This window comes from Halichoerus grypus, chromosome 9, assembly GCF_964656455.1.
Source record: "Halichoerus grypus chromosome 9, mHalGry1.hap1.1, whole genome shotgun sequence".
Lineage (NCBI taxonomy): Eukaryota > Metazoa > Chordata > Mammalia > Carnivora > Phocidae > Halichoerus > Halichoerus grypus.
The window spans coordinates 115,055,002-115,082,199 of NC_135720.1; the positions used below are offsets into that span (position 1 = coordinate 115,055,002).

At 47.2% G+C, this 27,198-nt stretch overlaps 1 protein-coding gene across 7 annotated transcripts; it reads right to left on the reverse strand.

The window, feature by feature from the left end:
* Window positions 1–3,927: 3,927 nt before the first annotated feature.
* On the reverse strand, window positions 3,928–15,959 carry BRD2 (bromodomain containing 2). 7 transcript variants are annotated; one of them, XM_036072356.2, is made up of 15 exons: window positions 15,532–15,959; window positions 14,913–15,073; window positions 13,912–13,984; window positions 11,619–12,940; window positions 9,691–9,994; window positions 8,950–9,087; window positions 8,317–8,455; window positions 8,018–8,232; window positions 7,550–7,924; window positions 6,914–7,042; window positions 6,468–6,719; window positions 6,078–6,343; window positions 5,150–5,454; window positions 4,801–4,923; window positions 3,928–4,689 (listed from the first exon to the last, which is right to left on the reverse strand). In XM_036072356.2, exons 4-15 carry the CDS (start codon window positions 11,645–11,647, stop codon window positions 4,553–4,555), a joined length of 2,412 nt encoding a protein of 803 aa, XP_035928249.1. In that variant the 5' UTR covers window positions 11,648–12,940; window positions 13,912–13,984; window positions 14,913–15,073; window positions 15,532–15,959; the 3' UTR covers window positions 3,928–4,552. The 7 variants fall into 7 exon arrangements, with proteins under 7 accessions (XP_035928249.1, XP_035928250.1, XP_035928247.1 ...); XM_036072357.2 differs by lacking the exons at window positions 14,913–15,073; window positions 15,532–15,959 and adding an exon at window positions 14,119–14,260; XM_036072354.2 differs by lacking the exons at window positions 13,912–13,984; window positions 14,913–15,073.
* Window positions 15,960–27,198: the final 11,239 nt, after the last annotated feature.

Here is a 27,198-nt window from a genome sequence, read left to right on the forward strand (position 1 = left end):
ACCAAAAAATGGGAGGGTACACACACAACTACCTGAAATATACAGGAGGAAGTCATGAGTAACATGCTCACCAGGTGGCGCCAAAGACCCTCTGAGACTCAACAAGTGCCTCAACTCCCGGCGAGGCAGGGGAGCAGCCCTTCGCTCCATCAGCTAGGTGGCATTCCTTTAGTCAACAAACTACAAATCTTCCACTACTGGAAAGCTCTGGGACTCCAAGGGATCCAGAGATATTTACAATTCTGCTCTTCCTTGGTAGAATGTATCTACTCTTCACCTACATCGCTGCCTCTCCATTCCAAACCACTCTCCTCACTTGTAGAAACTGCTTTTTTTTTTTTTTAAATCATGGAGCTTTTATTTTTTTTTTAAGATTTTATTCATTTATTTGACAGAGAGAGAGACAGCAAGAGAGTGAGCACAAGCAGGGGGAGTGGGAGAGAGAGAAGCAGGCTTCCCGCGGAGCCCGATGTGGGGCTCGATCCCAGGACCCCGGGATCATGACCGGAGCCGAAGGCAGACGCTTAACCGACTGAGCCACCCAGGCGCCCCTAGAAACTGCTTTTTAAATGATCACTCTTCATCCCTTCTCCATGCCCCACCAACCCAACATGATCCTTCCCACTGCAATTTTTTCAAAAGATGGGTCTCCTAGCATCCCACCAGCCCACAGTATTGGAATTCTGGGGTCATAGTTCCTGGAGCCGGATTGCTGGCTTCGAATCCCACCCACTCACTAGCTGTGCCGCAATTCAGGGCAAGTTCCTTAACCTGTCTGCGCCTCATTTCTTCATCTGTTAAATGGAGATTAGACCTACTTCATAGGACTATAACGAAGACAAAATGAGTTGTTCTCAGTATACTGCTTGGCATAGTAAGTGCTCAATAAATGTGAGCTATAATTAGTCTTTAGGATAAAAATTCAAATCCTTATCGCAGCTAAATGCTCTCCCTGGTCTGGCTCTGCCTTTCTGGCCTTACCTGGAAGCACTCACCCTTTCATTCTTGCTGCTTCAGCACCACTACATTCTGGCAGCTTACCTCCACTATTTTTTTTTCTGCGGGCAATGTTCACACCCCTCCCGCCCGGTTACAGCCCAACATACTTACTTGTCCTTCTGAGATCTGTCAGAACAGATCTGAGATCTCTCAGATAAGAACCCTCATAAAATCTTTGCCTGTTGTGGGGCTAGAAATACAATTTTTATTAAAAACTGTGATTACCTAATGTCTCCCCCCACCAGCCCCCCCCCGCCCCCCCCATAAACTATGGGGGCAGCAAGCTGTCTCAGTGCTGGAGATCAGCTAGTGAGATTTTGCAGAGCTCGAACTACTTATGATCCAGGAAAGGGGAAAGCAGCAAAGATGTGAGATCCTGGGAGACATCATATCAGTTCCCTACCACCATTCCCACATCCCCTTCCCAGCTCTACCATAGTCCCTCTCACTGCTCAGGAAGACCTCTCTCAAGGTTACTTTGGGCAAGATCCAAATAACTCCAATCAAAATAGTCCTGAGGGAATCCAAGAGCAAGGTTGGCAGGGGCTGGGACTGGGACCCACACATTGGCATACAGTAAGGATTAAGTGTCAGGGAAGACCAAGTCGTGCCTTTATCTTGGAGACCATCAGCATGGTGTACCACAAGAATTAAGAATTCGGGAGCAGGCTTCATGAGGGCAGGGCTTGTTCTCTAACTTCACCCCCACACCCCCAACTTAGCAGAGCTTAGCAGTGTCTAGGTCTATTAACCTAATTTGTTGAAAACTAAAAGACAACCAAAGGGAACTCCATAATGTGACTGAATAAAAAAGCTCCCACAGGAGACAATTGAGGAGCATATGGCACAAGGAAGAGGCAGTGGAACCCATGGTTTCAAGAGCTGGGAAGAGCTCGGGAGGGATACCCACCGGACTCCTCATTTGTGCCCTGCTAGTCGGGCTACAGGCTGCTTACTCTGGAAGACAGTAACTTCAACCAAGGTAGCTGTAGCACTCTGACTCCTCGAACTATTACCATGTCTAAAGGGTATGGGATGGAGTAAAGCCGGGGCTTGGACCAGTAAATTCAACTAAGGGGAAAAGTAGATCAAAAGACAGACTGGCCCAAACTAAAGCAAAGGTCAGGGACGACAGCAAGGACTCTACCAAAAAATTGAGTCTCAGGAAATCCACGTACACTTGAAAATGGCCTGATGTGGCAGAGTGGGAGGTGTAACGCAGGTCTGGAGCCACTCTTTCCATTTCATGCTGTTCTGCAGTCAAGGGTATGAGCTACTCTGCCTTTTCTTACAGCATTTGTCCTCAGTTTATTATAGTTATACTAGATTCTGTAACTAATCCCTTCCCAAACTAATCCAACTCAAATTTATTTTTTGAAATGATTTAATCCTGGACATAGACATGCATCTGACTGAAATTATAACATTATTCCTTTTTAGATTTTTGTTCCACCCCACACAACAAAGTCTATAGTATGTCCAAGTTTTCCAATTCTTTTAAAAAAGATTTTGAGAGTAAGAGAGAACAAGTAGGGGGAGTGGCAGAGGCAGAAGCAAACTCCCCATTGAGCAAGGAGCCTGATGAAGGGCTTGTGCCCAGAACCCCAGGATTATGACCTGAGCTGAAGGCAGATGCTTAACTAAGCCACCCAGGTGCCCTCCAGATCTTTTCTATCATCCTTCTCAAGAAAATCAGAGCTCGAAGTTCATGATTCACTCCCTGAGCTCTACAATTAAGTTGGGCCAAAAGCCCCATCAGGTCTCTCCTCCCTTTTCAAGCTAAGGGCTTTCCAAAAACCCTACCAAGTAGTTTTCAGCCTGGTTGTAATTACCGTTATCTCCTGAGCTTTTGACCAAGACTGCCCAGGCCCCAATTTAATGAGAATTCATAAAGACAGAATCCTGAAATTAGTGCAGTTTTTTGCAAGTTTTACTGGAGCCCTAATAGGTGGTAAGGGTTGAGAAGCCCTGCTACAGTCCAAGTTCTTGCTTCCAAAATCTTCCATCTGCAAACCCAATTCCACCCTGTACCTTCCTGTTTCTGGCAACATTATTTAAGGCAGAATAGAGCATTTTCTCTACGTTAACAACTCCCAGCCCTTATTTCAAAGGTCGTTTTCTACAATGGTCTGATATACTAAGCTAAAATGTCTTGTTTTTCTGGCTGGTCCCCAATTCCAGAACCCACATGTCCCAGTTCCCTGAACTATACAGCCCCTCTCTCAGCAAGACAAGGGGTCAAACTTATGGAGGTTAGTTTTTGTGATCTAAATTTGGCAAAAATTGGATTATGTTGTTAATAAACTGTGCAGGGCTCTGTAAATCTGGACTTTTGAGGCCAAAGCTTACAAAAGGAAGCACAACTGCCTTCTCAGGTCAGATGCAGAACACAAAAAATACCTGTTGTCCGCCTTCCATCCTTTTCACATCTGGTTTAAGCATTTTCAGGAGACAATCCACACAGGAAAAATCTCAAAACCTATCTTAAGCCTTGAGTCCTAAGCTTAATTAAGGTATCAATGAGCCAGAGGGTTTAACTTTTTCTCTATTTAAACCACAGCAGGAGCGCCTGGGTAGCTCAAGTCAGAAGTGTCCCTTGGTTTTGGCTCAGGTTGTGATCTCAGGGTTGCGAGATCGAGCCCAAGTCAGGTTCCCTGCTCAGCCTCTCCCTCTGCCCCTCCACTTACGCGCTCTTAAATAAATAAATCTAAAAAAAAAACACAAAAAACCAGAGCAAACCATGAACCTAAAGGTTATTTTGAAGGGTTCACTTTACGAAGCAGATGAACTTTTTATCACCACAGCAACAGCTTACTGGTTTAAAAACTAAGAAGATAATCCAACTACAAGATAGCTCTTTTCTCACTTCAGGAATATTTTCCTCAAAATTTTATACTATGTTCCTTTTGAAACACTACAAAGCAAACGTTATTAAGGTAACTCAAAATTTGAATAATATTTTCTTTATTTACAAGTTAGAATCAACAGACAAAGACAGACAATCCAGGGGACCAAATGGGGAGATGACTGAAAGCCCCAGGGGCCCCAAATGGAGAAGGAAAAGGGAAAACAGAGTAGAAAAAAAAAGTCAACGTAAAAAAAGAGCTCCCCCTTCTTCCCTCCCCATGGAGGCTGAGGGGACCATGGCCCCATACCCCTCAGCCCTACCTAGCTTAAAATAAATTAGAACAAACCACCTCAAAACAGGGCCTTTACAAGTGAACAGGGCAGCTATGGCCTCAGGAAACCCCGTATCAGGGCCTTTGCCCACTCCCACCCTGTACCCCTGCCCCGCCCCAGTCATTTTGAATGGGGGCTCTATGCCCAAGAGGTCACTCTCAATGGGGCTGGGAACTCAATCTTATTTTGTCCATTTAAGTCCCTCCTTCAGTAAATGTCCCTGCGCCCCTCCCCCCTGCAGAGCCAGCTCTCCTACAGTGGGGGGAAGGGGGGATGAGATGAGGAAGTGTCACAGAAAGGGGGGGAAGGGGCGGGGCAGGGTGGTCTAGGGGTCCGGTCCTGCGGAGCCTCCTGCCCCATCTGGCCTGGCCCCTTAGCCTGAGTCTGAATCACTGGTGTCCGAAGAAGAGGACGATGAAGAGGAGGAGCTGGAATCGGAGCTGGAGCTGGAAGCACTGAGGCGGGACACTGCTACCTGCTGTGCTGACGAGGACTCGGTTTTCTCACTTGCTGCAGAACAAGGTTGCACGTTAGAATCGTACCAATCTCATGTCCATTTGTCAAGGAAAGAGTTGCGAGAGGTGGATGTAATGAGTTTGTAGTAGCTTACAGGGTACTCACCTTTCTTGGGGGGCTTTTTGGTGGAATTGAGCTGCCCGCTAACATCCTGTAACCGCTTTTCTAGTTCCCGCTTCTTTTCCAAAGCCAGTTCCTCCTTTGTCTTTCCCACAGGTTTCTTAATGGCTAGAAAAACAAACACTCCAGCTCTCAAGACTGCCACAAGCGTAGTTTCACTGCACCTTCCTGTTGCCAAGTTCCTTTCTTGACTGGGGAACAGGCACGTCCCCCCCTGCCCTGGGAGCTGACAATGAGGAATGCATCAAACATTCCCTATTATCCTTTTCTAAACTGTCCTCAAAACTACTCGAGGATTGCTGGATTCATGAGGGGAAGATCATGTCATACTCACTATAGGGCTTCCGAGGTTTCTTTCGTAGACAGGAGAGGACGTAGCGCTCAAGCTCTCTAAGCGTGGATGGCTTGAGGGTTTCAAAATCAATCTCAATCTCTTCTGGGTTTGAGTCACGCAAAGAAGGCTCTCTGGCCTGGATTATGTGCACAACTCGACCAAGTTTCTCCCCAGGTAATTTGTTGATGTCCAAACTCAACTGCCGCTTTTCATCATAACTCATGGGTCTGCTTTCTTCCTCCTCCTCTGAATCATAGCCTGTAGGCAGGGCAGGTGGGGCTGTCTTCGCGGCCTTTTTGGGCAGTCTACAGGCAAAATTTTGTCAGTTAGGAAAGCATCACTAACCTCTCCCAACGCTTATTAATCTGAATTTCCTGCCAGAGTAATGCTTCAGTTTTCCCAGAAGGCAAATGGGTAAACCAACTGGAGAGGAGATACTACCAACACTCCTCAGGAAAACAGACCTTCTCACATGCTAAGCACTTACCGTTTATTTTGTGCTTTGAGAACTAGACACTGGTATACTGTCATGAGTCCATCCTTCTGCTCCCTGAAACACTCTAAGCCACCTCACCACGGAAAGCAAGACAAACTATAGATTGGTGCAGAGAGAAGGAATAGACAAACTTGGGGACAAATCTGGCTTGCCACTAGTTTCTGTGTAAATAAAGTTTTATTGGAATAGCCCTACCCATGCTTCCATAAGGTCTATAGCTGCTTTCGTACTACCCCCGCAAAGTTGAGTAACTGAGAGACTCTATATAGTTATGTTCTCAAAATCAGTGTTTGCTACCCAGCCAACTACGGAAAATGTTTGCTGACCTCTGGTTTAGAGAAAACTTTACAAGGAGTGGGAGAAACTATTCTCCCCCTGGACATTATAGTAATAGCCAAGTTTGTCTTTGCTTCCTAACCTCTTAGAACTTACTTGGTGCCACTTCCTCCAGAAGGTCCAAAGCCAGGGGGGCCTAGTGTAGCAGTACTGCCACCCCCACTGCCACCTGCTTTCTTGGACTTCTTGGGCTGAGATGGGCGGGGTGCCCGAGGTCCCTTGTCATCTTCATCAACCCCAGCTCGGCCTCGATGCTTCTCTGCCTTCCGTTTCTTCTTTTTCTCTTTTTTCTCTCTCTTCCGCTTTGGCTTGGATATTGGGCCTTGGGACAGGGCAGCCAGTTGTTCATGTACTGCCCGAAGCTGGAGACAAAAGAATCAGATGTATAATGAGAAAAATAAAGTAGAATAAAAAATAAAAGAAAAAAAAATTAGGGCAAAGACAGGGCATGACTTTACAAAATAAACTGAGTAAGTGACAAAATACCTGCTCCTGTAGTTCAGCCAATCTATGAGCCCTTTCTTCCTCAGAGTCAGAGCTTTCACTCTCCTCTTCCTCCTCTTCATCCTCCTCGTCTTCTTCCTCTTCTTCCTCAGAAGAGCTCTCACTGCTGCTTTCCTCGCTGGAGGACTCTGAAGAGGATTTGGCCAACCCAGGTGGCAAGGCAGTAGAGACTGGTAAAGGCCCTGGTTCCAGTGGTTCATCTGGCATCTTGGCATAACGGAACTCAAATACATCCTAGGAAGACAGACACCCTCTGAACCATGCTAGTCAATAGTGCCCCGATTACACCCAGCCACCTGGTGGTGCAGTCCAGCTCCAATTTACAACCGTGCATACTCGGGAGAGCCTCACAATAAGGCGGTATAGCAAAGGACAAAATCGCTCTCCCCAGACCCATTTATTCTTCAAATTCCAACTGTGACACTCACCTGTAGCTTTCGTGCCATGGCCACAACATCGTGGTCTGGGGGATTGTACTTATAGCAGTTGGAGAACATAAGCCGCACATCAGCAGCAAACTCCTGTGCATCCCGGTAATCACGGTTCTCCATCTTCCGCTGCAGAAGGAGGCAGCATCAGAAGCTGCACAGGCAGGGAGACGCACCTTTCCCTGCCAACCCCAGACACCGCAAGAGTAGCCCTCTCTTGAGAGCACAGTAGGGATGACCTTAAAGATCTATGCCCTGGGGTTCAAGTTTGAAGTCAAAGGAATTTGGGTGGGTTGAAGAAATATCTACGTCTAGAAAAAAAAACCATTTCTAAGTGATAGGGGTGAGTGGCCTCTGACTATGCTTCCAACCCCTTACTCCCTAACCCAGTAAGTAGAACTTAAACATACATGAGTAGTATTGCTCTGAAAACAAAACTCACCATATAGTTTCAAACTCCAAGAAATACAGATTCAATTATCAAGTACTTAACCTCCTGTCCCATTACCATTTTGTAAAAATAAAATACCAAGAATCAAGATTGCCGTGTGCCCATAAAAAGTGACTGATCCGTTTTATTGAACCCAAAGTTCCAATCACTGCCTGAGCATCCCATCTGCCCCATGCAGTGGGTACCTTGACAGTGCTGAGGTCCATGGGGTGCTTAATGATGTCATGGTAGTCATGCAGGCCAAGAGCAGAAGCGTCCACTGGTTTATAGAAAGGCCAGGCATAGGCAGCATGCTTCTTAGAGAGCAACTCTTTCAAAATGCCATTGCAATGTTTTAACTGTTCTGACAACTTTCCTTTCTTGGAGCTCTGGTGTTGTTGCTGAGAGTCAGGCAAGTCTTTGCGTGGGGGCTTGATGGGGCGGCCACTCTCTCTACGCATAGGGGGAAGACGTGCTGCCTTGGGCTCAAGACTCCCAGGGGGGCTAGCTGGGGAACCGGGAGCCAGGATGGCCGTAGGGGTAGGTGTGGTAGTATCTGCTTTCCGCTTTACGCCTTTTTTCTGCGGAGAAAAACAAGATGCAAGCCTTTTAGGGTCCACCTCATCCAAGACCTTGCCCTTCCCGCTGCCCAAAAGAAATCCACAGATCCGTACCTTGGTAAGGGGCTGGGCTGGGGGAGCTGCAGACACAGCAAGGAGCGGGGGTCCAGCAGAGTGTAAGGACTTGAGAAGGGGAGAAGAGATGACTGACGGGTGGGGAATGTTGAGGACAGTGGTAGGTATCTCAGGTGGTGGAGTATACAGGGCTGTGTGAGACACAGAAGAAACTGCAGGCACCTGATGGGCACTGGTGATGCTGCCCTGGAGTGCTGGAAAAAAGGAAAGGAAAAAAAAAATTAGTTCTACTATCTTCCCCATCTTGTCTCCATTAGGAAAACTACCGCTCTTCCTACCTGCCAATTTGGCCCCCTTCTTGTGGCTATTCTTAGGGATGGTCACCACAAGCTCTTGTTCCTCCTGTGGCATTGATGCCACTTTCTGTAGGAAGATCTTTTCCAATGTTTGTGCCATTAGGACAATATCATCAGTGGGCTACAGAAAACACAAACAAGAAGATTCAAATGCCAGTTAATGGATGACAAACCATTTTTCTGAGGAATTCCTACCCCAAGTATCACCAGAGCCCCTCAGACAACTTTGTCATCAAGTACTGAGTATTACCTATACTAGGCCACTTATTTCCACGTCCTACCCTACTATCCCTCAAAATGCAGTAAAGAAAAAAGTTCAAAAGTAAGGGAATGAGACTGTCAAGGAGAATACATTCTGCTCTACTCAGCCCTCTAGAGATTTCTCTTGAGAAACAGGGCCACCATCCCCAAGTATGTAAATGTTCTACTTAAATAACCTTTAACTCCAGATCTCTGAAGCCACATCACTGTGAGTGATATCCTTTGGAGCTCAGATTTTCTGGATCCTAACCCACTTTGAGAACACCCTCAAACATCATACCAACAAAATATCTAGCAGTAACAGAAGCACAATCTTTCTCCATCTACTAATGAACACACATTAAAAAAACTCACCTTGTTGTAGATATAACAATTGGTGAACATAGTGTTGAAATCCTGCATACACTCTGAGGCGGCCCAATAATAGTTGTTTTCAAGTCTCCTCTTAATAGTACCCATGTCCATAGGCTGTTTTATAATCTTGTGATAATCCTAAAGAAATAAATGCTAGGATCAGAGCCATGAAAAATAAATGCCAGTTTTCCTAAGCTACTGACCCCAGCAAACACACGCACATACACACCCCCTACGCATCAGAGTATGTAGTCCCCTACACTGCGGCCCCAATTAAACTAAGGACAGAAAAAAAAATGGAATGGGATTCTTAACACCCGTTTAGGAGGCCCCTGGTGCCTTTCTCTAACCACCCACCTCCCACCCACTCTGAGTATTTCCCATCCTGTGACATTACCTCTGGGGTTGGCTATCCATGGGCTGCATGAGGGAGAGGAAGAAGCTAAGAATTTTGGCCACCGTGGTCCTCTCCCAACCTGGGGTGGGAATCTGTAAAATGGAGCCAGGGCACAAAAGTTAAGGAAGGACACATGGAGGGCACAATGAGAGATGCCAAGATAGCAAGCGGTTGGATCAATAATCACAAAGGACCAAGAATCCAGAAACCTGGTGGCTATCTGCCCTATAGGGGAGGAATAGGAAGTCCCTAGGGGCCGCAGCACCTATACTAAGCAGCCCACCTCCACTCACACACATTCTTTTCCATTCCCAATACCTCCCCACTCCAATATCCCTACTCACCGGCAGACCCAGTTTGACGGCATCCACAGGCTGCCTGAAGGGCCACGCAAACTGATGTTTCCACAGAGCCTTCATCACCACCTTGTGCAGGTATTGCAGCTGGTTGGTAACCCGTCCTGGCTTTTTGGGATTGGACACCTCCGGGGGTGGTGGGTTGGCAGGGGTCAGTTGTAAAGCTGGCACTGAAGCCATTGTGGGGCTCTCAAATCCCTCATACAACAGAGAGGGCTTTCGAATCCTTTTCCCTGGCGCTGCTGCCTCTGGGCCCAGCCCCAGTAACCCTGCATTCCCCTCCCCAGGGAGCCTGTGAAATGGGAAACATAATTAGATGTGGTAATTTCATGAAAATCAGTACTGCCACTCACACTACATACCCAATAAATCCAGACTTGGAAGTTAGTAAGAGATAATCAAGCTTGTAAGTCAACCAGTATCCAAACAATTTGTGGAGCTTTGTTCTTGTGCCCCCCTCGCACTTTTTGTTTCCCTATTTTTAGTACACCTATCCAGATGCCACCTTCTGGACTCTAATAAGCTCTATCATCTGTAGTTCCCTTCAAAAAAAAACCAAAGTCCCAAGATGGTTTCTCATAAAGCACAGCATAGCATCTAAGAACCACAAGCTTCACAGGATGGGACTTAAGCAAAATGGGTGGAGCAGAGAAGCTCAAGCCCCAAGCTTCTTCCTCACTAGCGGCTAGGTGGTTGCCATGGTGGTTGAGCCTTGAGGGAAGCCAGTGAAAAGAAGAAGGGAACAAAATAAGGGAGCAAATTTCATAGAATGCTGATGAGATACCTAAAAATCCACCTGGGCACAAGAGAACACAACACCATCCTCCCCACCAGCTCTGCTTAATTTAAAGCAGAGAATGAATCCGAAATCTAACGGAAAACCTTACCAACTCAAAAAAAATTTTTAAACAAGGGAGCATTTGTCTGACTTCACCGCTGGAACAACCCAGATGCCAAACCCCAGAAATTAATCGAATTCGTCTCCTTCCTCCAAAGGACTCAAAAATAAAGCCGGCCCAGTCCCCAGTCAAGGTCAGCAAGTTCCAGCCGAATAGTGACAGACCACCCCCGACCCCGCCAAAAAAATAAGATTAACGGCTCCCACTCTAGCACCTTGTGCTAGCATCTAGCACAAGAGTCTTCTTGAAATCAATGGTCAAGACTAGTTCAAACTTCTATTCTCTCTGGTACTCCTCAGGACCAGGTGTTTCCAGGGCCTAAGACTACAGACACTACAGGGAAATCTCATTGTTTACATCCGCAGAGCTGGACTAAAAATCCTTAGCTCCACCCTCCTGCCCAGAATGAAACTCTCAAAGGTATCAAAAACCACCCTCCAAACAAAACGCACGCAAAGCCAACACAAAACTGATTCTGTCATTGAAAGACAAGCAAAGATTTAATGACCTAGGCTGGACACACGAACCCACAGGCTAAAAGTAATCCGTCTACCCTACTCTGGGAATCTCCGTAGCCAGTCTGAGGCTCCTCTATCACCATGGCAACACTTGAAGGTGCTAGATGTGGTCACAAAACACCCTAAAAGACCCATGACAGACCGCTGCTAGACACCAGACCCACCACCCACAGGACCGGCTACCCACTCAATGTCGTCTTTTCCCATTACACTCCGCCGCCAACCCAGCTCTGTCCGACTAGATTAAGCCTGGACTACGGTGGGAAAAGTAACGCACAAATTGACAACCTGTACTCCCTCCATACGCAGTATCTGGCCCTCTACCACCGTTCCAAAACCGTCACCCAACCCCCTCCGCGAGCCCCCGAGAGCCAACAGTCGCGCCGCGAAACAGCAACGCGCCCGAGTCGGTTCTGTCCTCCCTCGGAACCCGACGCCCCACATCCCCGTGCCATAGCCCCCAACGTCTCCTTCCCACACGCGGATCGCGGGGACGTACTTGCTGTGGGGAGTCACGTTTTGCAGCATCTTGACCACGGGGAACCGGCGCTGCCCTCAGCCGCGGAAAGTCCGGGTGGCCTCGGTTCCCCTTACCTCCCGGTCCAGCATAACCCGGGGAGTCGGGGAGGGGTGGAGGGCCGCTGCCCTTGGCCCTCCAGGCGACAACACCCCCGCCGGGCCGGCACGAAAGCAATCTTCTCCACGGCTTCTCGGAGAGCTCCCAGCAGCTTGGCGGGCTCCGCGGGAGGCGGACAGCGAGAAAATGGCGGCGGCCTCAGCAGAGGCGGGCGAGCGAGGGGGGACGGACTCCTCAAACACTAGGACGGCCCCCAATCCCGGACACCGTCGTCAATACTGCCCGCTGTTGATCTGCAAGGATCCCCTCTTCCTGCTGGGACTGCCCGCAGCGGACGAGGTCCCGTTTCGATCTCGGATGGAGGCGGATGAACACGAAAAGTGGTTTAGGGAGCCACCGCCTCCATCTTTGAAATCCTCTTGAGGGCGGAGTAGAGGGGGTGGACAGACTCCGAGAATTGGGCGGGGCCCGAAAAAGGGGAGCGTCGGGGGCTTCTATGGGGTCTGTACTGTCCGCCGGGACCGGTCATAGGCCGAGACGAAGGCCATTTCCAAACGGATGGACGTGGATTGCAATGGCGGCCCCCGACGACTCGAAGGCTCTCTATCAGTAGGCAGAATGCTCCAGCTCGTTCTAGAGGTTGCTCCACTCCAGCGCGAAATGGCGCCGCCGAGCCCCGCGCCAGCCCTTTATATATAGGCAGGGAGGCGGAGCCTCGCCGCTCATGCGCGCCACCGTGCTCGAGATTTCCCCCACCCCCTCCGCGCGCGCACGCTCGCTCACGCGCGTGAAGAAGCAGAGTCGAAAGGGGAGGAACAGCTCTCCGCGGGAGCGTTTTCTATTGGTTGGCTGGAGCGATGACGTCATAAGCTTCATTTCCAAGGTGTCAGTCACTAGGCAGAAGAGTGCCGCATAGACCCATAGGGAACCGGCAACCCGCCACATCTCTGAGCCAATTGGCTGCGCTGTGGTTCGGCGACTCCAGGGAAAGAGAGAGGTTGGCATGGGTGCAGCACCCTCTCCCCGCCTCCCCTTCCAACAAAGTCTTCCCAGACGTCCAAGACCGGTGCGACCGGCAACTGCCAAGCTCGGGCAGGTCGTGCCATTCGTAGCTCCTCCATTGGCCACACCGACAGGACAGGAGGGGGCCGCGTGGGCGTAGCCAGCCTGGGCCCGCCAGGGTGTGGCCGCGGGACGCCTGGCGGGTTGTTGTTCTCGGCAGAGAGGCCGCTGCAGTGAAGAATCTGAAATGAGGAAGAAGACGCCATCTTAGAAGCCGCGGCCTGCTACTCTAGCAGATAACTAAGGGCTCTCGAACGTAGCCATGGAGGGATCTAACGTTCCCATACTCCACAATCAAAAATACAGGCTTGCCGCAGTCTTAAAATCCTCCCCGTCTTTCCCCAGGTCAAATAATCGGAAGACAAAGGCAAAACTCAGAATCAGTGCGCTCCCAAAGGCTTACCAACAAGACAAACCAAATCTAGGATACGTTCCCAAAACTTGCGCCCAAGCACCTCTGCAATCCCTCCCTGCTCATACCTTCAGTTACCCATAAAGTATCTGCCTGGTCGACAAAATCCCAGCAGCCCTAAAGTGGGAACAAAATCTCCAAACATACCCATATTCTCTATAAAATGAAACCCACCTCCTCCCCAAACTTCATTCCGGTGTCTGGCTCAGAGCGGAAAAAACAAGTCCTGCGAGGGGCGAATCAGGGTGAACACCCTCCCCCTCCTGGCAAGCTCAGACCTTTCCCCAAGCTCCTGGCCCTCCCCCATCCCGAGGGCAGGCCCGAAACCCCCTCTTAGGGTCCCTCCGCCACGGGAGCGACAGGGCCCTCCCACCCCCCCACCAGGGTCCGGAGTCCTCCCCACGGAGCGGCTGGTCCATCGGTCAGCGCCAGGGAGGAGGGCGAGCGGAGGAGGCGGCGGCTGCAGCTCAGACTAGCCCTCCCCCTCCTTCTCTCCCCTCCTCCCCTCCCCCCGGGCCGTCCGCCTCCGAGGAGGGGCAGGAGCCATTTTGGGAGCTCAGTCTCGCCCCCTCCCCCAACCTACTAAGTCTTCCCCACAATCTTGCTACCTGACTAAAGTTAGACTATGTATGAGTAAAGACACAGAATACAACAAGGCCAGGATCTCTCAAGCCATCTCTGGGCCCACGCCCCACCCCGCCCCTCGTCCCCTGATGCGGGAGTGAAAAAATTATCCCCAACCTGGGCTTTAGCGGGAGGTCTCCCTCTCCATCTCCCCTTCTCTGGATACCAAGACAGAAAACAGACTGCGTATCTGAGAAAGGAAATTAATGTAAATCAACGAACGTAAGAGCCACCCCCCCCCCCCGAAAGGCTCGTGAGGGCCTAGGTCCTTGCGCTCCAACCACCTCACCCTCCCTCCTTTCGTAGTAGCTCTTGAGCCCTAACCTCGGTTACTGCGTCTAAAATGGCCGCCAATCTCACGTCTTCTCGACCACCCGAGTCGGGCAAACCCTGCGGGGGGAAGTGCACACCGGGAAGGAAGCCTCTTCCCCTGTTACTACCGCCCTCCCCCACGCAGGGATCAGGCTTCGGCCCCAAAGTACATGCGGGCTGGCGCGGGTGGCTGCAGCAGGGCGGGCAATGACACAGCAACTTTGCTGAGGCCTTCTCCCCTCCCCCCATCCCCTCCCCCTAGTGGCCCAGCCTCCTAAATCTGCAGTTCTCCGCCCGAGGCCTCGCAAGGTTGCAGAGGCCCATTAGGGGGCCGGCCAGAAAGAAAAATTTAGGAGGTCGCGAAAATGCTGGGTCTTCGAAAGCGAAAGGGCAGCCACACCTTACTCTGGCTTACTTTCCTGCATTCCGGAAAATCACTGCTCCCTACTCCCTCCCAAACCTCCCTTCCCCCATGAGTCACAGGGGAGGCTAACAGCTAGTCAGGAATTTGGAAAAGTAACTCTTCCCTCCTTTCCGTTCCCTCCCCCGCAGTACACAAGGAGAGAACTGTTCAGGAATGGGGGAGGGGATGAAGAAGGCAAAAGACGCCACCCTGGAGAAACCCGAAACCCTGTGAGCTGTGAAATCATTCCAGATCCTAAGCCTCACTCCCTCCTGTCTCAGACCACGCTTTCTACAGCCCTCCCAGCACCCACCTTGGGCTTGGTTTCTGCTCCCAAGCGAACCCCAAGCTTTCAGCCTGTAAGCCCTCCCCAGCCTGGGGTAACACATGCTAAGACCCCCACCGAGGCAACGAAGGTTTGTACAGAAGGCTCCACAGGCCGTGTCCACGTGAATGCACACAAATTCGATAAGCGATTCGAAGCGTAACCTCCAGCATGCCATGTGATGACTGCGAGCTTCCTACCGCTGACACAAAAGCACAGAAATGCTCCTTCCAGAGTCTCTGGGGAGAAAGGGAGTGGGCGCCCGGGAACAATCTCAGTTCACAACCTGGGTTGCCCACTCACATCCAAGAGTAGGAAATACAGACACCACTCCCACTCCTCAGCCCACTGGGTCACCCCTCCCTCCGGCCGCCAAAAGGAAACCTCACCTGGCTCCGGACTCCTCTACCCCCAGGGGACGAATGGAATGGGGGGACACACCGCCCCCACGCCCCTTTGCCCTCCAATTGGTATGGAGGCATGAGGTTGGCCATTCCCCTCCCCCATCTGAGGGGCCCTCTCCCGCTCGCCCCCCCTCCACGCTCCCATTGGCTGTAAACTGTTTGAAGGACAAACCCTCCCACCCTCAGGTTCTTCTCTGAACCCCAAGAATTTCGCCCCTCCCCGGACTCCCCACCATTGCTTAAGCATTTAAATGACTAGCAACATCCCCGCCCCCCCAAGGGCCCCTTCTCACCTGGAACCTGGAATCTTCCGGGGGGGAGCCAACGTTCCCCTCGGCTTGGTGCGGGGGGAGGGGGGAAGAGGATGTAATCCGGGGTGTCACCCCCCCGGGAAACTGAAGCTGTGTTGGGGGAGGGGGCGTAACCCCCAGCCCCTCCCTTCCCGAGCGAGCTGGGGGGGTAGGGAGATCGTCGGGGCCGCGCCGCCACGTCAGCAACACCCAGATTGGCTGACCCGGGTCACGTGCCAGCCGCCCCCTCCCCCCTCCACGAGGACCAGTTTTCCGAAGGTTTCTGGGGGTCGTGCAAGCGGCCAAGGAGGCCGCATGGTCCTGGCCTATCTCCAGAGAGCCAGGGCGCTTTAATGCCGCTGCTTCTCCATATCCCCGGCTTCCTATCCCGCTGTCGTCGATCCTGTCCCCCCCACTAGCCTCTCCGTACGGGTTCAGCATGGCTGCCGCTGCCCCAGAACGTGCACTGCGCAAGCGCAAGGGTGCGATCAGTTGGGGGAGGGGAAAGGAGCGCCGGAGCCCGCGGGGAGAGCAGCAGAGCGCATGCGTCTGCAGGCACCGCCGCTCTCTCGCCAGTCCTGGGAGCGCGCGCAGTGGGTGGGACGGAAGCGGGCGCGGCGCGCAGATCTCTTGCCTTAGCGGCCCCTCCCTTAGTACCAGCCGCCGTGCCGGGCGTCCCGGGGCGGCTTGGTTTGGTTCCCTTTACTCAGGTGTAGAGTGCCGCTTAGTTCGTCCTGGACAGAGTCCGGCGGAAACGCGCCCCACCAAGTTGTTGGCAGTGAAGGAGCGTGGGGCCTGGACCCGGAGATGTGAGGACTTGCAGGGTGGGGTCCTTCCCCGGGCCTAATGTAGTTCGACCAGGGGAAAGGGAGTTGATATCCTTGGTGCCTCCAGCGGGAAATGAGCTGCGGACTGTCGATGTGGGCGTTTTGTTCGGCATCTTTGTCTTAGGCAGCTTTACAGCCTCTTATTTCTCCTGAACCTACCTAGACTTCGTCGCTTCACTGAGGCCTCTCAGCCTCGACTCCTTGCCTTACACAAAACTTACCTTCCTTCTGGTCACTTTCACTTTTTTACTGAACTCATGCTCTACCATTTCAGTTAAAATTCCTACTTTTTCCTAAGGCTTTGCCCTCTATTCTCTCAATGTTGAATAAATCCCATAAAAACCTAAGGATATTATGGTGATTCTTTCGCCACCTAAAGCAAACCTTTTACTTGTTTATAGCCAGTAATCTCTCCCTTGGCCCTCAGTGTATGGGTTCAAATCTTCACTCTAGTCCGTAACCCCTATTCCCCACCAATGGAACAGAAGAGCCAACCTGCGGGAGAACTCGCGATTTTCCATCTCTCTCCTATGAACCGAGCCTTGTCTGTAATCCTTCAGTATTGTACCAGAAGTCCTCTCTTCGGTTTAAGGAAATTCCTTTTCTTTAGACCTGGTCAACCTTATCTATTAACTCTAAAGCTATCCTCCATTTCGTTCCAATTGGCATTTTTAACTTCTTTACTGGTTTGCCAGCCTCAAAAAAAAAGGAAAGAAAACCTTACCAATAACTGTCCACTTGTAGACTCTTTATTTACCTCTGAGCTACCCTGCACAGTCAAGACCTGAAACTATCTGAATTTTCCTCTCTCAGCCCCATTCCCACTCTTCAGCCCACTTCTTCCGTTATTGGAAACTGTTCTGGCACATGTCACCAAGGACCTCCTAATTGGCAAAGTCAGGATGCACTTTTCAGTTCTCACCTTACTTGACCTCTGAAACATTTGATATTTGATCACACTTCCTGAAATTCTCTACACCCATGATTTCTGTGGCCAGTCTCACCTGTTTCTTTTCTTACTTGTCCAACTGTTCCTCTCTAGTCTCCTTCATGGACTCTTCTTTAGCCTCTTCCAATAGGTTGATGTTTGCCAGGGTTTTGCCTCAGTTTGCTTCTAGTTCTGTTCATCTTCTCTAAGTAATCTCACCCAATGGCTCCAAGCCTCTCAAATGTGTATCTTTACAGAGAGTTCAGCAGACTCTCCTGAGCTAAACTTGCTACTAAATATTACTGCTTGGATAACCCTTAGGCACTTGAACAAGTTCAAAATTGATGCAATCTGTGCAAGCTAGATCTGCTTCTGTATTAACCTGGCTAATTGCAGCTATTCAGTCATAAAGCCTGGACTCTGGGAGCCCATTCTCAATTTCTTCCCCCCCCCGCAGCATTATATCCACAAGACTTACCATTTTGCCTCTCAAGTATTTACTGAATCACATTCTGTCATAGTCCTATCATCTGAGCTACATCAACAGCTTCCTAACTCATTTCCCTATCTCTAAAGCTGTACTGTCCAATACAGTGGCCACTAGGCACATGTTGCTATTTAAATTAATACTAAATTCCTCAGTTCCTCAGTTGCACTAGTCACATTTCAAGTACTCATTAGCCACATGTGGCTAGGGGCTATCATAATGGACAGCAGGAATGATAGAACATTTCCATTATTGCAGAAAGTTCTATTGAACAGTACTGCTTTAGATTTTCTTCTCTGCCTCTGCCACAATAGTGCCAGGAGTGAGCTTTCCAAAATACAGCTCTGGCCATATGCTACTGTTTAAACCCTGTATTAATTCCTCATTGCCTGTGTGATAAAGTCCAAATACCTATGCTTACCAGAAAGTCCTGTCTGATTCACCAGTTTTGTGTCTAGCCACTTCCCCTTGGGCCCTATACTCCAGCCATAATGAACTGTTCCCCAGACAGACCATTTTGGTTTATGCCTCTGTATTTTACACATACTGTTCTTTTACATGGAATAAGCTTTTCTCCAATACATTTAAGCCCCAAATCCATCATCTAAAAAGCCTACTCTTGCCTCCCAAATTGAGCTGACTGCTCATTCCTTGGTGTCCCTTCCTCTTATGATTGCACCTTTCATAGTGAATGGCATTTATGTGATTACATGTTTCTCTCCCTTACTGGACTTTGATCTTGAGAACTGGGTCATATTGTATTCTTTTTTAAAAAAGTATCTACAGCTCTTGGCACAGTAACTGGCCAATGTGAGGTGCTTACAAAATGAACAAATGTTGAAGGAAATTGATTCTTAAATATGTGACTTAGATGAAATTGTAATGTGTATGTTTATGGGGCATCATTCATAGTATTGGGGAAATAATCATTGTAAGTCATAATCATTGCTGTCAAGTACATAACTGAGATTGGAATGGTGTGAGGAAAGACAGAAGCAGAACAGCACAGGCCATCTTCTAGATAGCAGTGCAGTCCAATCTGGCCAGAATAGAATATAAGCTATAAGAGGTAAAACAGGAGGAGAGAAGACTAGAAGATGAATTTATCTGAGGCAGTGTTGTAAAAGATTTCCAGTGCCATTAAGTTTGGACCAGGTGGGGAGTCACTTGAGAAATGACTTGATCAATGTTATGTCGTTAGGTAAGAACCCTATCTTCATATTCCCGGTAGCTAGCACTATATCTGTTAATAAACACCAGATACAAATGTCAGGGCTTGAAAGGAGATGAGACCAGTGATAGCTCGCATTTATTGAGTACTTGAAATGTGTTAGGCCCTGTTATAAGTACTTCACATGTGTTTTTTTTTTTAATTTAATTTAATTAATTATTTATTTATTTATTTATTTATTTATTTATTTATTTATTTATTTAAAGTGCTTGAGCAGGGGGAGGGGTAGAGGGAGAGGAAGACAGAGAATTCCAAGCAGGCTCCATGCTGAGTGTGGAGCCCGATGCAGGGCTCGATCTCACGACCCTGAGATCATGACCTGAACCAAAACCAAGAGTCCAAAGCTTAACCAGCTGAGCCACCCAGGTGCCCCAGTGCTTTACATGTATTAACTTTTTTAACTCGTATAACCTTATAAAATAGATACTATTATTATCACCCCCATTTTTTAAATGAAGCAACTGAAGCAACAGATGTTAAATAATTTACTTGTGGTCAACTTTTAGTAAGTGATCCGAACCGGGATGTGAACCCAGGCAGTCTACCCGTGAATGGTCTGTTTTTCTGGTTGCTAGACACAGCAGGTAGTTTAAAATCTAGGACTGAAGTTGGAGAAAAAAAGATTAGGAGAGGTAGATTTGGGAGTCCTCTTTGAATTGGTGTTTGAATTAGTCATGCAGGTGGGTAAGATTTATAAGGGAGGAAGTATAAAATAATTTAGTTATGAGTCAAGGATTGAGCTTTGGGTTAGATCCTCATACAGGGAACAGAATAGGAAGTGGAACCACTGGAAGAGCATCAAACAAGAAGGAAAAGCAAAATGACATAATATGAAGGTGACAGAACAAGAGATGGCCCCAGTGAGGACTTCATGTTTGTTGAATAAATGACTAATGCCATGGACTTCTTTGGCAGTCTGGTGGAGCCTTAGGACCTTGTCTGACAATACTATTTGAAAACGCATAAATGAAATATACAATTATCAGAATGTTTAAAGAAATGTGTGATGATCCAGTAATATGTGCTTCCATATTGATATAATACATGTGGTTCTTAAGTAACAAATAAAATGACTTATTGGCAGGTCTAACAACTCATTAATTATAGAGATATTTTGAGATGTCTATATGTGATATGAAAATGTTAATTGATTATTTCTATTGATGACAACATTACAGGTACTGCTAGTACTGCAAAGATTTATTTTCTACATTTCCTAAAATTAAATTTCAGTTAGATGTTATTGAAAATAAAAGTGACTTAAAAAAATTCCATCAAGGGGCGCCTGAGTGGCTCAGTCGTCAAGCGTCTGCCTTCGGCTCAGGTCATGATCCCAGGGTCCTGGGATCCAGCTCCACATCAAGCTCCCTGCTCGGCGGGAAGCCTGCTTCTCCCTCTCCTACTCCCCCTGCTTGTGTTCCCTCTCTCACTGTATCTCTCTGTCAAATAAATAAATAAAAATCTTAAAAAAAAAAGTTCGTAGACCTCTGAATTTTGTGGCATGTGAACTGCAGGTTAAGAACCTTGTTCTGATTCAATGAGGAAGTGGGATTCTGCAGACAGGTATAAGGGAACAAAGGGGGAAAATTCACAGGTTGGTAATTGGGGGTCATGACTGATATTGGAGAACGGTTTCTGTAATCTGGGGTTAGAATACAGAGTCTAGGGAAATCAAAAACCCAGGCCAAGTAATCCAGACTGAATATAGTAGAAAGAAGGGAGCTATTTAAGTTTTCTGAGAGGGGAAGTGAGAGCTACCTTTGTAGGGAGATATATTTGGCAACAGTGTGCACCATGGATTGCCTTTGGGGAGACTGGAGGTAGGTCAGCTAGGAATCTTAGCATGCATCTACACGTGAGATGAAAAGGAATAAAGTAGTCACAGTCTCAAGACTAACTATGCTTAGAAGAGGGCCCAAGCCTCCCCGTCCATAAGATCCCATGTGGTCTTGCTTCTGCCTACCTCTGGCCTCATCTGCTCTCTTCTACTCGCTGATTATGCTCCAGCCACACTGATCTTCTTTCACTTCCTTAAAGGAGCCAGTCTTTTGCCTGTCTTAGTGGCTTATGCATGCTGTTCCCTCCACGGGAGCATTCTTCCTGCTCATCCTAACTCCTACTCACCCTTCAGATCCTATCTCAGTATCACTAGGTTCCCCACTCCAGTTGATCTTACTGATCTCAGTGCTTTTTCTTCATAGTACCTTTTACAATTTGCTTTTATAGGTTTGTTTGTATACTTGTTTAATGTCTCTATTTTCACTGGATTATAAGTTTGATGATAATAGATGTCTAGTGTTCAGCATCCTGCCAGGCACATAGAGGGTGGTCAACACATATTTGCTAAATAAATAAATAAGTAAACAAACAAACCGACCTCTTTGAGCCACAGTTTTCTTGTTTATATATGGAATAAAAAATTCCAACCTTGTAGTTGACAGAATTGCTATATCCTAATAAGGTAGCTAAAAGAAAGAATGAACATGGATGTGAAGAGATATATTAAGATGGGAATGAGGGTAAATGGGAGGTGGATGACTAGCTTTGCTCTCTGAAATAGGAGATGGAAGGGAGTAGGAAGAAAGTGGCAGTTGGCAAGGAGCTTGGGAAGGGCCTAGAATGGAATGGAAAGAGGGTGGGTCACACAGGGAAGGCAGGGGGGATGAAAGTATTTGCAGAGTAGCCCATAGGCATGCCTGTAAGACCTACTGTTGAAGTATCTGTGTTAGATGGGATTATCTATCATTCATCTAATGCTTGAAGGCTCTTCGGTCTTGGTTTCAACATCTTCAGTAACAGCACACTCATCCAGTGAGTAGCCACTGTTGGTGGGCCTTCTTGGTGGATGCTAAGAAAGTAAAAAAGAAAGACTAGGGCATGGTTCCTTAAGGATCCTGCAGTGAGGGTGAGGTGACTATGAAGCACATATATAAATCGAGTAATACAAGAAAAATGAAAAATGATGGTAATGGCAGGCACAGAGTGCTGTGGAAGCATACAGAAGAGTCTACTAATCTCTGTTCCAGGTTCCAAGGCTTCCTGAGGGAGATGAGATTTCATCTCAAAGAACATATAGAAGTAGGTTAAATGGGATCCAGGTTGTTAAGGATCATACTAAGGAAAGCAGATTACAGACAATCATTGGGGGCTTTTATACAAAAGTATGATGTGGTCAAATATGCATAATAAAAAAATTCCTCTGGCAGTACTAGAAAATAAAGCCGGAGACAGATCAAGAATAAGAAAATTGTATGGGGCGCCTGGGTGGCTCAGCCGGTTAAGCGTTTGCCTTTGGCTCAGGTCATGATCCCAGGGTCCTGCCCACGTTGGGCTCCTGGCTCAGCGGGGAGTTGGCTTCTCCCTCTGCCCCTGCCCCTCCCCTGTGCTCATGCTCTCTCTTGCGTGCTCTCTCTCTCAAATAAATAAATAAAATCTTTTAAAAAAAAAGAATAAGAAAGTTGTAGTAATCCAGGAAAATGCAAGCAAATCAATGAAGGCTTGAACCGGTGGGAATGGGAAGAAAAGAGAGGACAGATGCAAGAGATATTAATGAGGTAGAATTGATAGGAGTTGGTAAACAACTGAGTGGGAAGGTTTGAGGAAGATGAAGTTGTCAAGGTTGACTCATAGATTTGTAGCTCAGATGACTGATTCGACAGTCAAGTTATTAGCTGAGGTCTTGAATATAGAGAGTTAGAACTTGTTGGGAAGGGAGGGTGATGAGTTTAGTTTTGTAAATTTTGAGACAGAGGTGCATTCAAGATAGTAATTGCTAAACTTAATTTTCTTATTAGAATTCATTGTTGAACCATCAACAGAGGTTTATGCATCATAACGTAAAATAGAAAACTCACTGGGGCACCTGGGTGGCTCAGATGGTTAAGCGTCTGCCTTGGCTCAGGTCATGATCTCCAGATCCTGGGATCAAGCCCTGCATTGGGGCTCCCTGCTCAGTAGGGTGTCTGCTTCTCCCTCTCCCTCTGCCTCTCCCCTCCACTCGCTCATTCTCTCTCTCTCAAATGAATAAATAAAATCCTTAAAAGAAAAGAAAACTCACCAATACTTTTGACATGACCACAGTTTGGAAACCATAAGACACTCCTTTTCATTTAAAACTCACATTTTTGGGGCGCCTGGGTGGCTCAGTCGTTAAGTGTCTGCCTTTGGCTCAGGTCATGATCCCAGGGTCCTGGGATCAAGCCCCGCATCGGGCTCCCTGCTCAGCAGGAAACCTGTTTCTCCCTCTCCCACTCCCTCTGCTTGTGTTCCCTCTTTCTCTGTCAAATGAATAAAGAAAATCTTAAAAAAAAACCAAAAAACTTACATTTTTGAGATAATTGGGGAAAAATGAACACAGGTTGGTTTAACTAAAGTTAAACAATTGTTTTTAATTTTGTTGGTTGTGATGATAATATTGTATTATATTAAAAGAAAAGTTATTATCTTAGAAATATAATGACAGAATTTGTTTAAAATAGCCCAGAAAAAGAAAAAGGATGTGGAACAGAATAGATGAAACAAAAATGGAAGAATTTTAGAAGGTTAAAAAGTATTGAAACTCATGAGAGTACAATGAGAATTTACTAGATTCTTCTCTTCTATGTATGTTTGAAATTTTTAAAAAATATTTTATTTATTTATTTTAGAGAGAGAGAGAGAGAGGGACCGTGGGGGGAGGAGCAGAGGGAGAGGGACAAGCAGACTCCATGATGAGCTGAGAGCCTGACATGGGCCTCCATCCCATAACCCTGAGATCATGACCTAAGCTGAAATCAAGAGTAGGAGCTTAACTGACTGAGCCACCCAGGCGCCCCTGTTTGAAATTTTTCATAGTAAAATTTAAAATAAAACTTCTTTTAATCATAGATCCAAAGGAAGTCAGTTAGTGGAATGTAAATATTTTTATTATTAATAAATCAACATTGAATCGTATTATGAGTATGTTTCGAATTTGTGGCAAGACTTGTGACAGACCAGAGATCATCAAGTAGAAGACATGTATCACCCAGGCAGTTAGTTGGGAAATGCTGCCTGAGCCTTAACACACAGATTTAACCTCATGCTTATGTCTCAGATGATCTCATGCAGTTGTCCAGGATGCCATATGCTGAAGATAGCTGTATTGGGGTGGTCTTGTTTCATGATGATTCTCCCCTCTCTGGAAATAACTCTGATACATAGGGGTGATATTGTGCCTGGCCACAGCTAATTGATCCAGAGATACACAGTAATACAAGCTGAGCCAGTCAGAATGTCTCTCCCAGTAATGTGAAACTTGAAAGATGTAGGCTGGAGGTCTTTAAAGGTGAGGCATAATTAACGGCAGCTCAACCCTTGGCTGCTAAGGCCCCTGAGGCTCCCCTTCCTGAGGCTAGCTTATTCCACTCTTCCTTTGATTTCATGAACTAGCTCAGGATCCTTCCAGTAAATTGCCATTTTAAAAGTTAAGTTAGCCAGAATTGGTTTCTACTGCCTACATCTCAAAGAACTTTATTCAATGTAATAAATGGTTACATAATAAAATTATTATGTAAATGTATTTGGTATCTTATTACCTCTGTGAGGAAATAAATTTAAAAATAGAACATTGCTAGTATCAAATTTACATTTGAAAAAATTTCTTGAGGGACACTTTTGTGGAGAATACAGTTTGAGAACTGCTGTGGAGGTCAAGTGGAGAGGCCTATAGGCAGTTGGGTATCTGGGTGGTATGGAACTCAGGGCAAGATCTGAGCTCAAGGGGTAAATTTGGAAGACATAAGCAAATAGGTGGCAGCTGAAGGCATGCCATCCAGGACAAATGTAGTGTAAGAAGAGAAAAGATTAAAAAAAAAAAGAGAGAGAAAAGATTGAGGACAAAACTCCAGGGAACACCAACTCTTAAGAAAGGAGTCCACAAAGAAGACAGAGAAGAGGACACCAGAGAAGTGGGAGGAAAAACTAGGAGAGAGTGCCATTCAGGATGCCAAAAAATAGGCCATTTTAGGAAGGAGGGTATGGTCAACAGTGTCAAATGTTGCAAAGAGTCCGTTTGATTTAACTACACAAAAATGTTGGCGAACAGTCTCATTGTTGAGGGTTATGGATTAAATGGCAAGTATAAAAGTAGAAATATGGGAACCCATACCTTTTTCAGGAAATTTGGCCTTCTAGGAAACATAAATGGGGCAGTACTAGAAAGGGATGGGAGAGCTGTGTTAGAAAGCAATGGCCTACTGGATTTACAGGAGGCATTATTTTCAGGGACATTCCTATCTAATGACCGAAATAAACAGTGAGTTACTGGGATACAGAACCCGTCGCCTTGCTCCTCTCATGCACAATTACTACTTCCCCAAACTAATTAGGCATTCTTCTTGAGAGATCTGGTACAAAACTTGTTGGAGAGTTCTGACAGGAAAAATTGCATAGAAGGAAGGGTAGTCATAACTGTTTGAACTTGTTATTATTTATACTGGGAGAGAAAAGAGTTTACACCTCGCCAGAGTCTTGAGGATAGGTGGTTATATATCTGCCCACCCTGATCTTGTCCACACGTAATCTGTGGAGAACTTGGACCCTTTTGTCTCTTTCCTCCCACCCAGAGTAGTTGCAGTGTCTGCTACCTGTTCCTAGCCTTCCCACCCCCCAGTCTTCTTCCTCCTGTTTCCCCTCAGACCTCCTTCCAAACAATCTGTCCTATCTGGGCCACAATGTATTCATTAACCCATTGCCACCCCCAAGGGGGAATGGAGCCCTTCTTTGGTTTATTTTGAGTCCCCCATCCCAATTCTGACCACACACAGAGAACGGTGTTCAGAAAACTATGGTATGGAGCAAAATCCAGCCCACCATCTTTTACGTGACTCGAGAACTAAGAAAAATGGTTACATTTTTAAATGGTTGGACGAAAAGCAAAAGAAGAATGATGTCATAAAAATGATACGAAATTTACACTTCAGTGTCCATAAGTGAAAAAGAAGGTTAAGAACAAAACTCCAGGGAACACCACCATTTAAAGAGTAACTGGAAGGAAGTGGTCCACGAAGGAGACTGAGAAGGTGATGCCCGGGAAGTGGGAGGAAAAGCAGGGAGGAAACCAGTGTAGCCACGTTCTTTTATTGACATGTTGCCTGTGGCTGTTTTTGGGCTGCAGCTGAGTACACAAGACAGAGATGAGTGGCCCACAAAGCCTAAAGTAGTTACTATCTGGTCCTTTACAGAAATTTGCCCATCCCTGGTTTAGACTCCAGGTGGCTTGTGTGCTCTATGTCTCCCCCTATAGTCCTGGTGATGTCATAAACTTCCTTTCTGCTTCCCCCAGGGGCCTGAATCTTCCCACCGCAGCAACTGCTGATGGGTTAGTCCACAAAGAGTGGGACATTGGGAGAATGTTGTTTTCTGGAGTGTAACACAATGGTTTCCAAACCCTACCCCAGCCTTGGCACTCTGCCTGCCCCCACCACACACAGGCTCGCATGTGTGTTCACACATTAGTGTTTCAGAATATCCAGGAGGTCATGGGGTTGTTTTTTGGGTTTGGCTATTATTGCTGCTGTTATTTATTTTTCAAAAGGGAGTATGGATTTTGAAAGTCTGAGAAATACTGAGGGACCATATCCACATAGATTAATTTCTAAGATTACTTAATTGCCACATTAGATGTTTCTCACTGCCTCTTCCCCCACCCCTTCTGTCTTTCTCTCTTTTTCTTCTCTATTAGACTTCCAGCATATACAGTGACAGTTTCTTCCTCACCTCCCACTTGCTTCTTAGCCCACCACAATCTGGAGTCAACTCCCACTACAACACTGAAACTGCTCTCAATACATTTGTCAACCATTTCATAATTACCAAATCTAAGGACACTTCTATTCCTTCCTTGACTTCTGGGAAGCATTTTATAATGCCGACCGTGTCCTTCTTTATAGAACACCTCTGCTTCTCTGAAACTGCTTCTTCCTTGTTCTTCTCTTAGCTCTCATAGCCATCAGGATGCCCCTGGTGTCACTAGATTCCTACAAATTAGTCCATGTCTGTGTACTGGTTATTTTCTGGTGTCAGTACCCCGCTCGCCTCCTATACTGTGTTCTGGACTGCTCGGCCTAGGCGGCTGTAAGGTATGCCCTTCCTGTTAGATTCTCTCAGTAGGAGGCATTGGCAGGAGATAAGAAGGCAGAGAAACCGAGATGCTTCCTGCTTTAGTTTCTAACAGAGT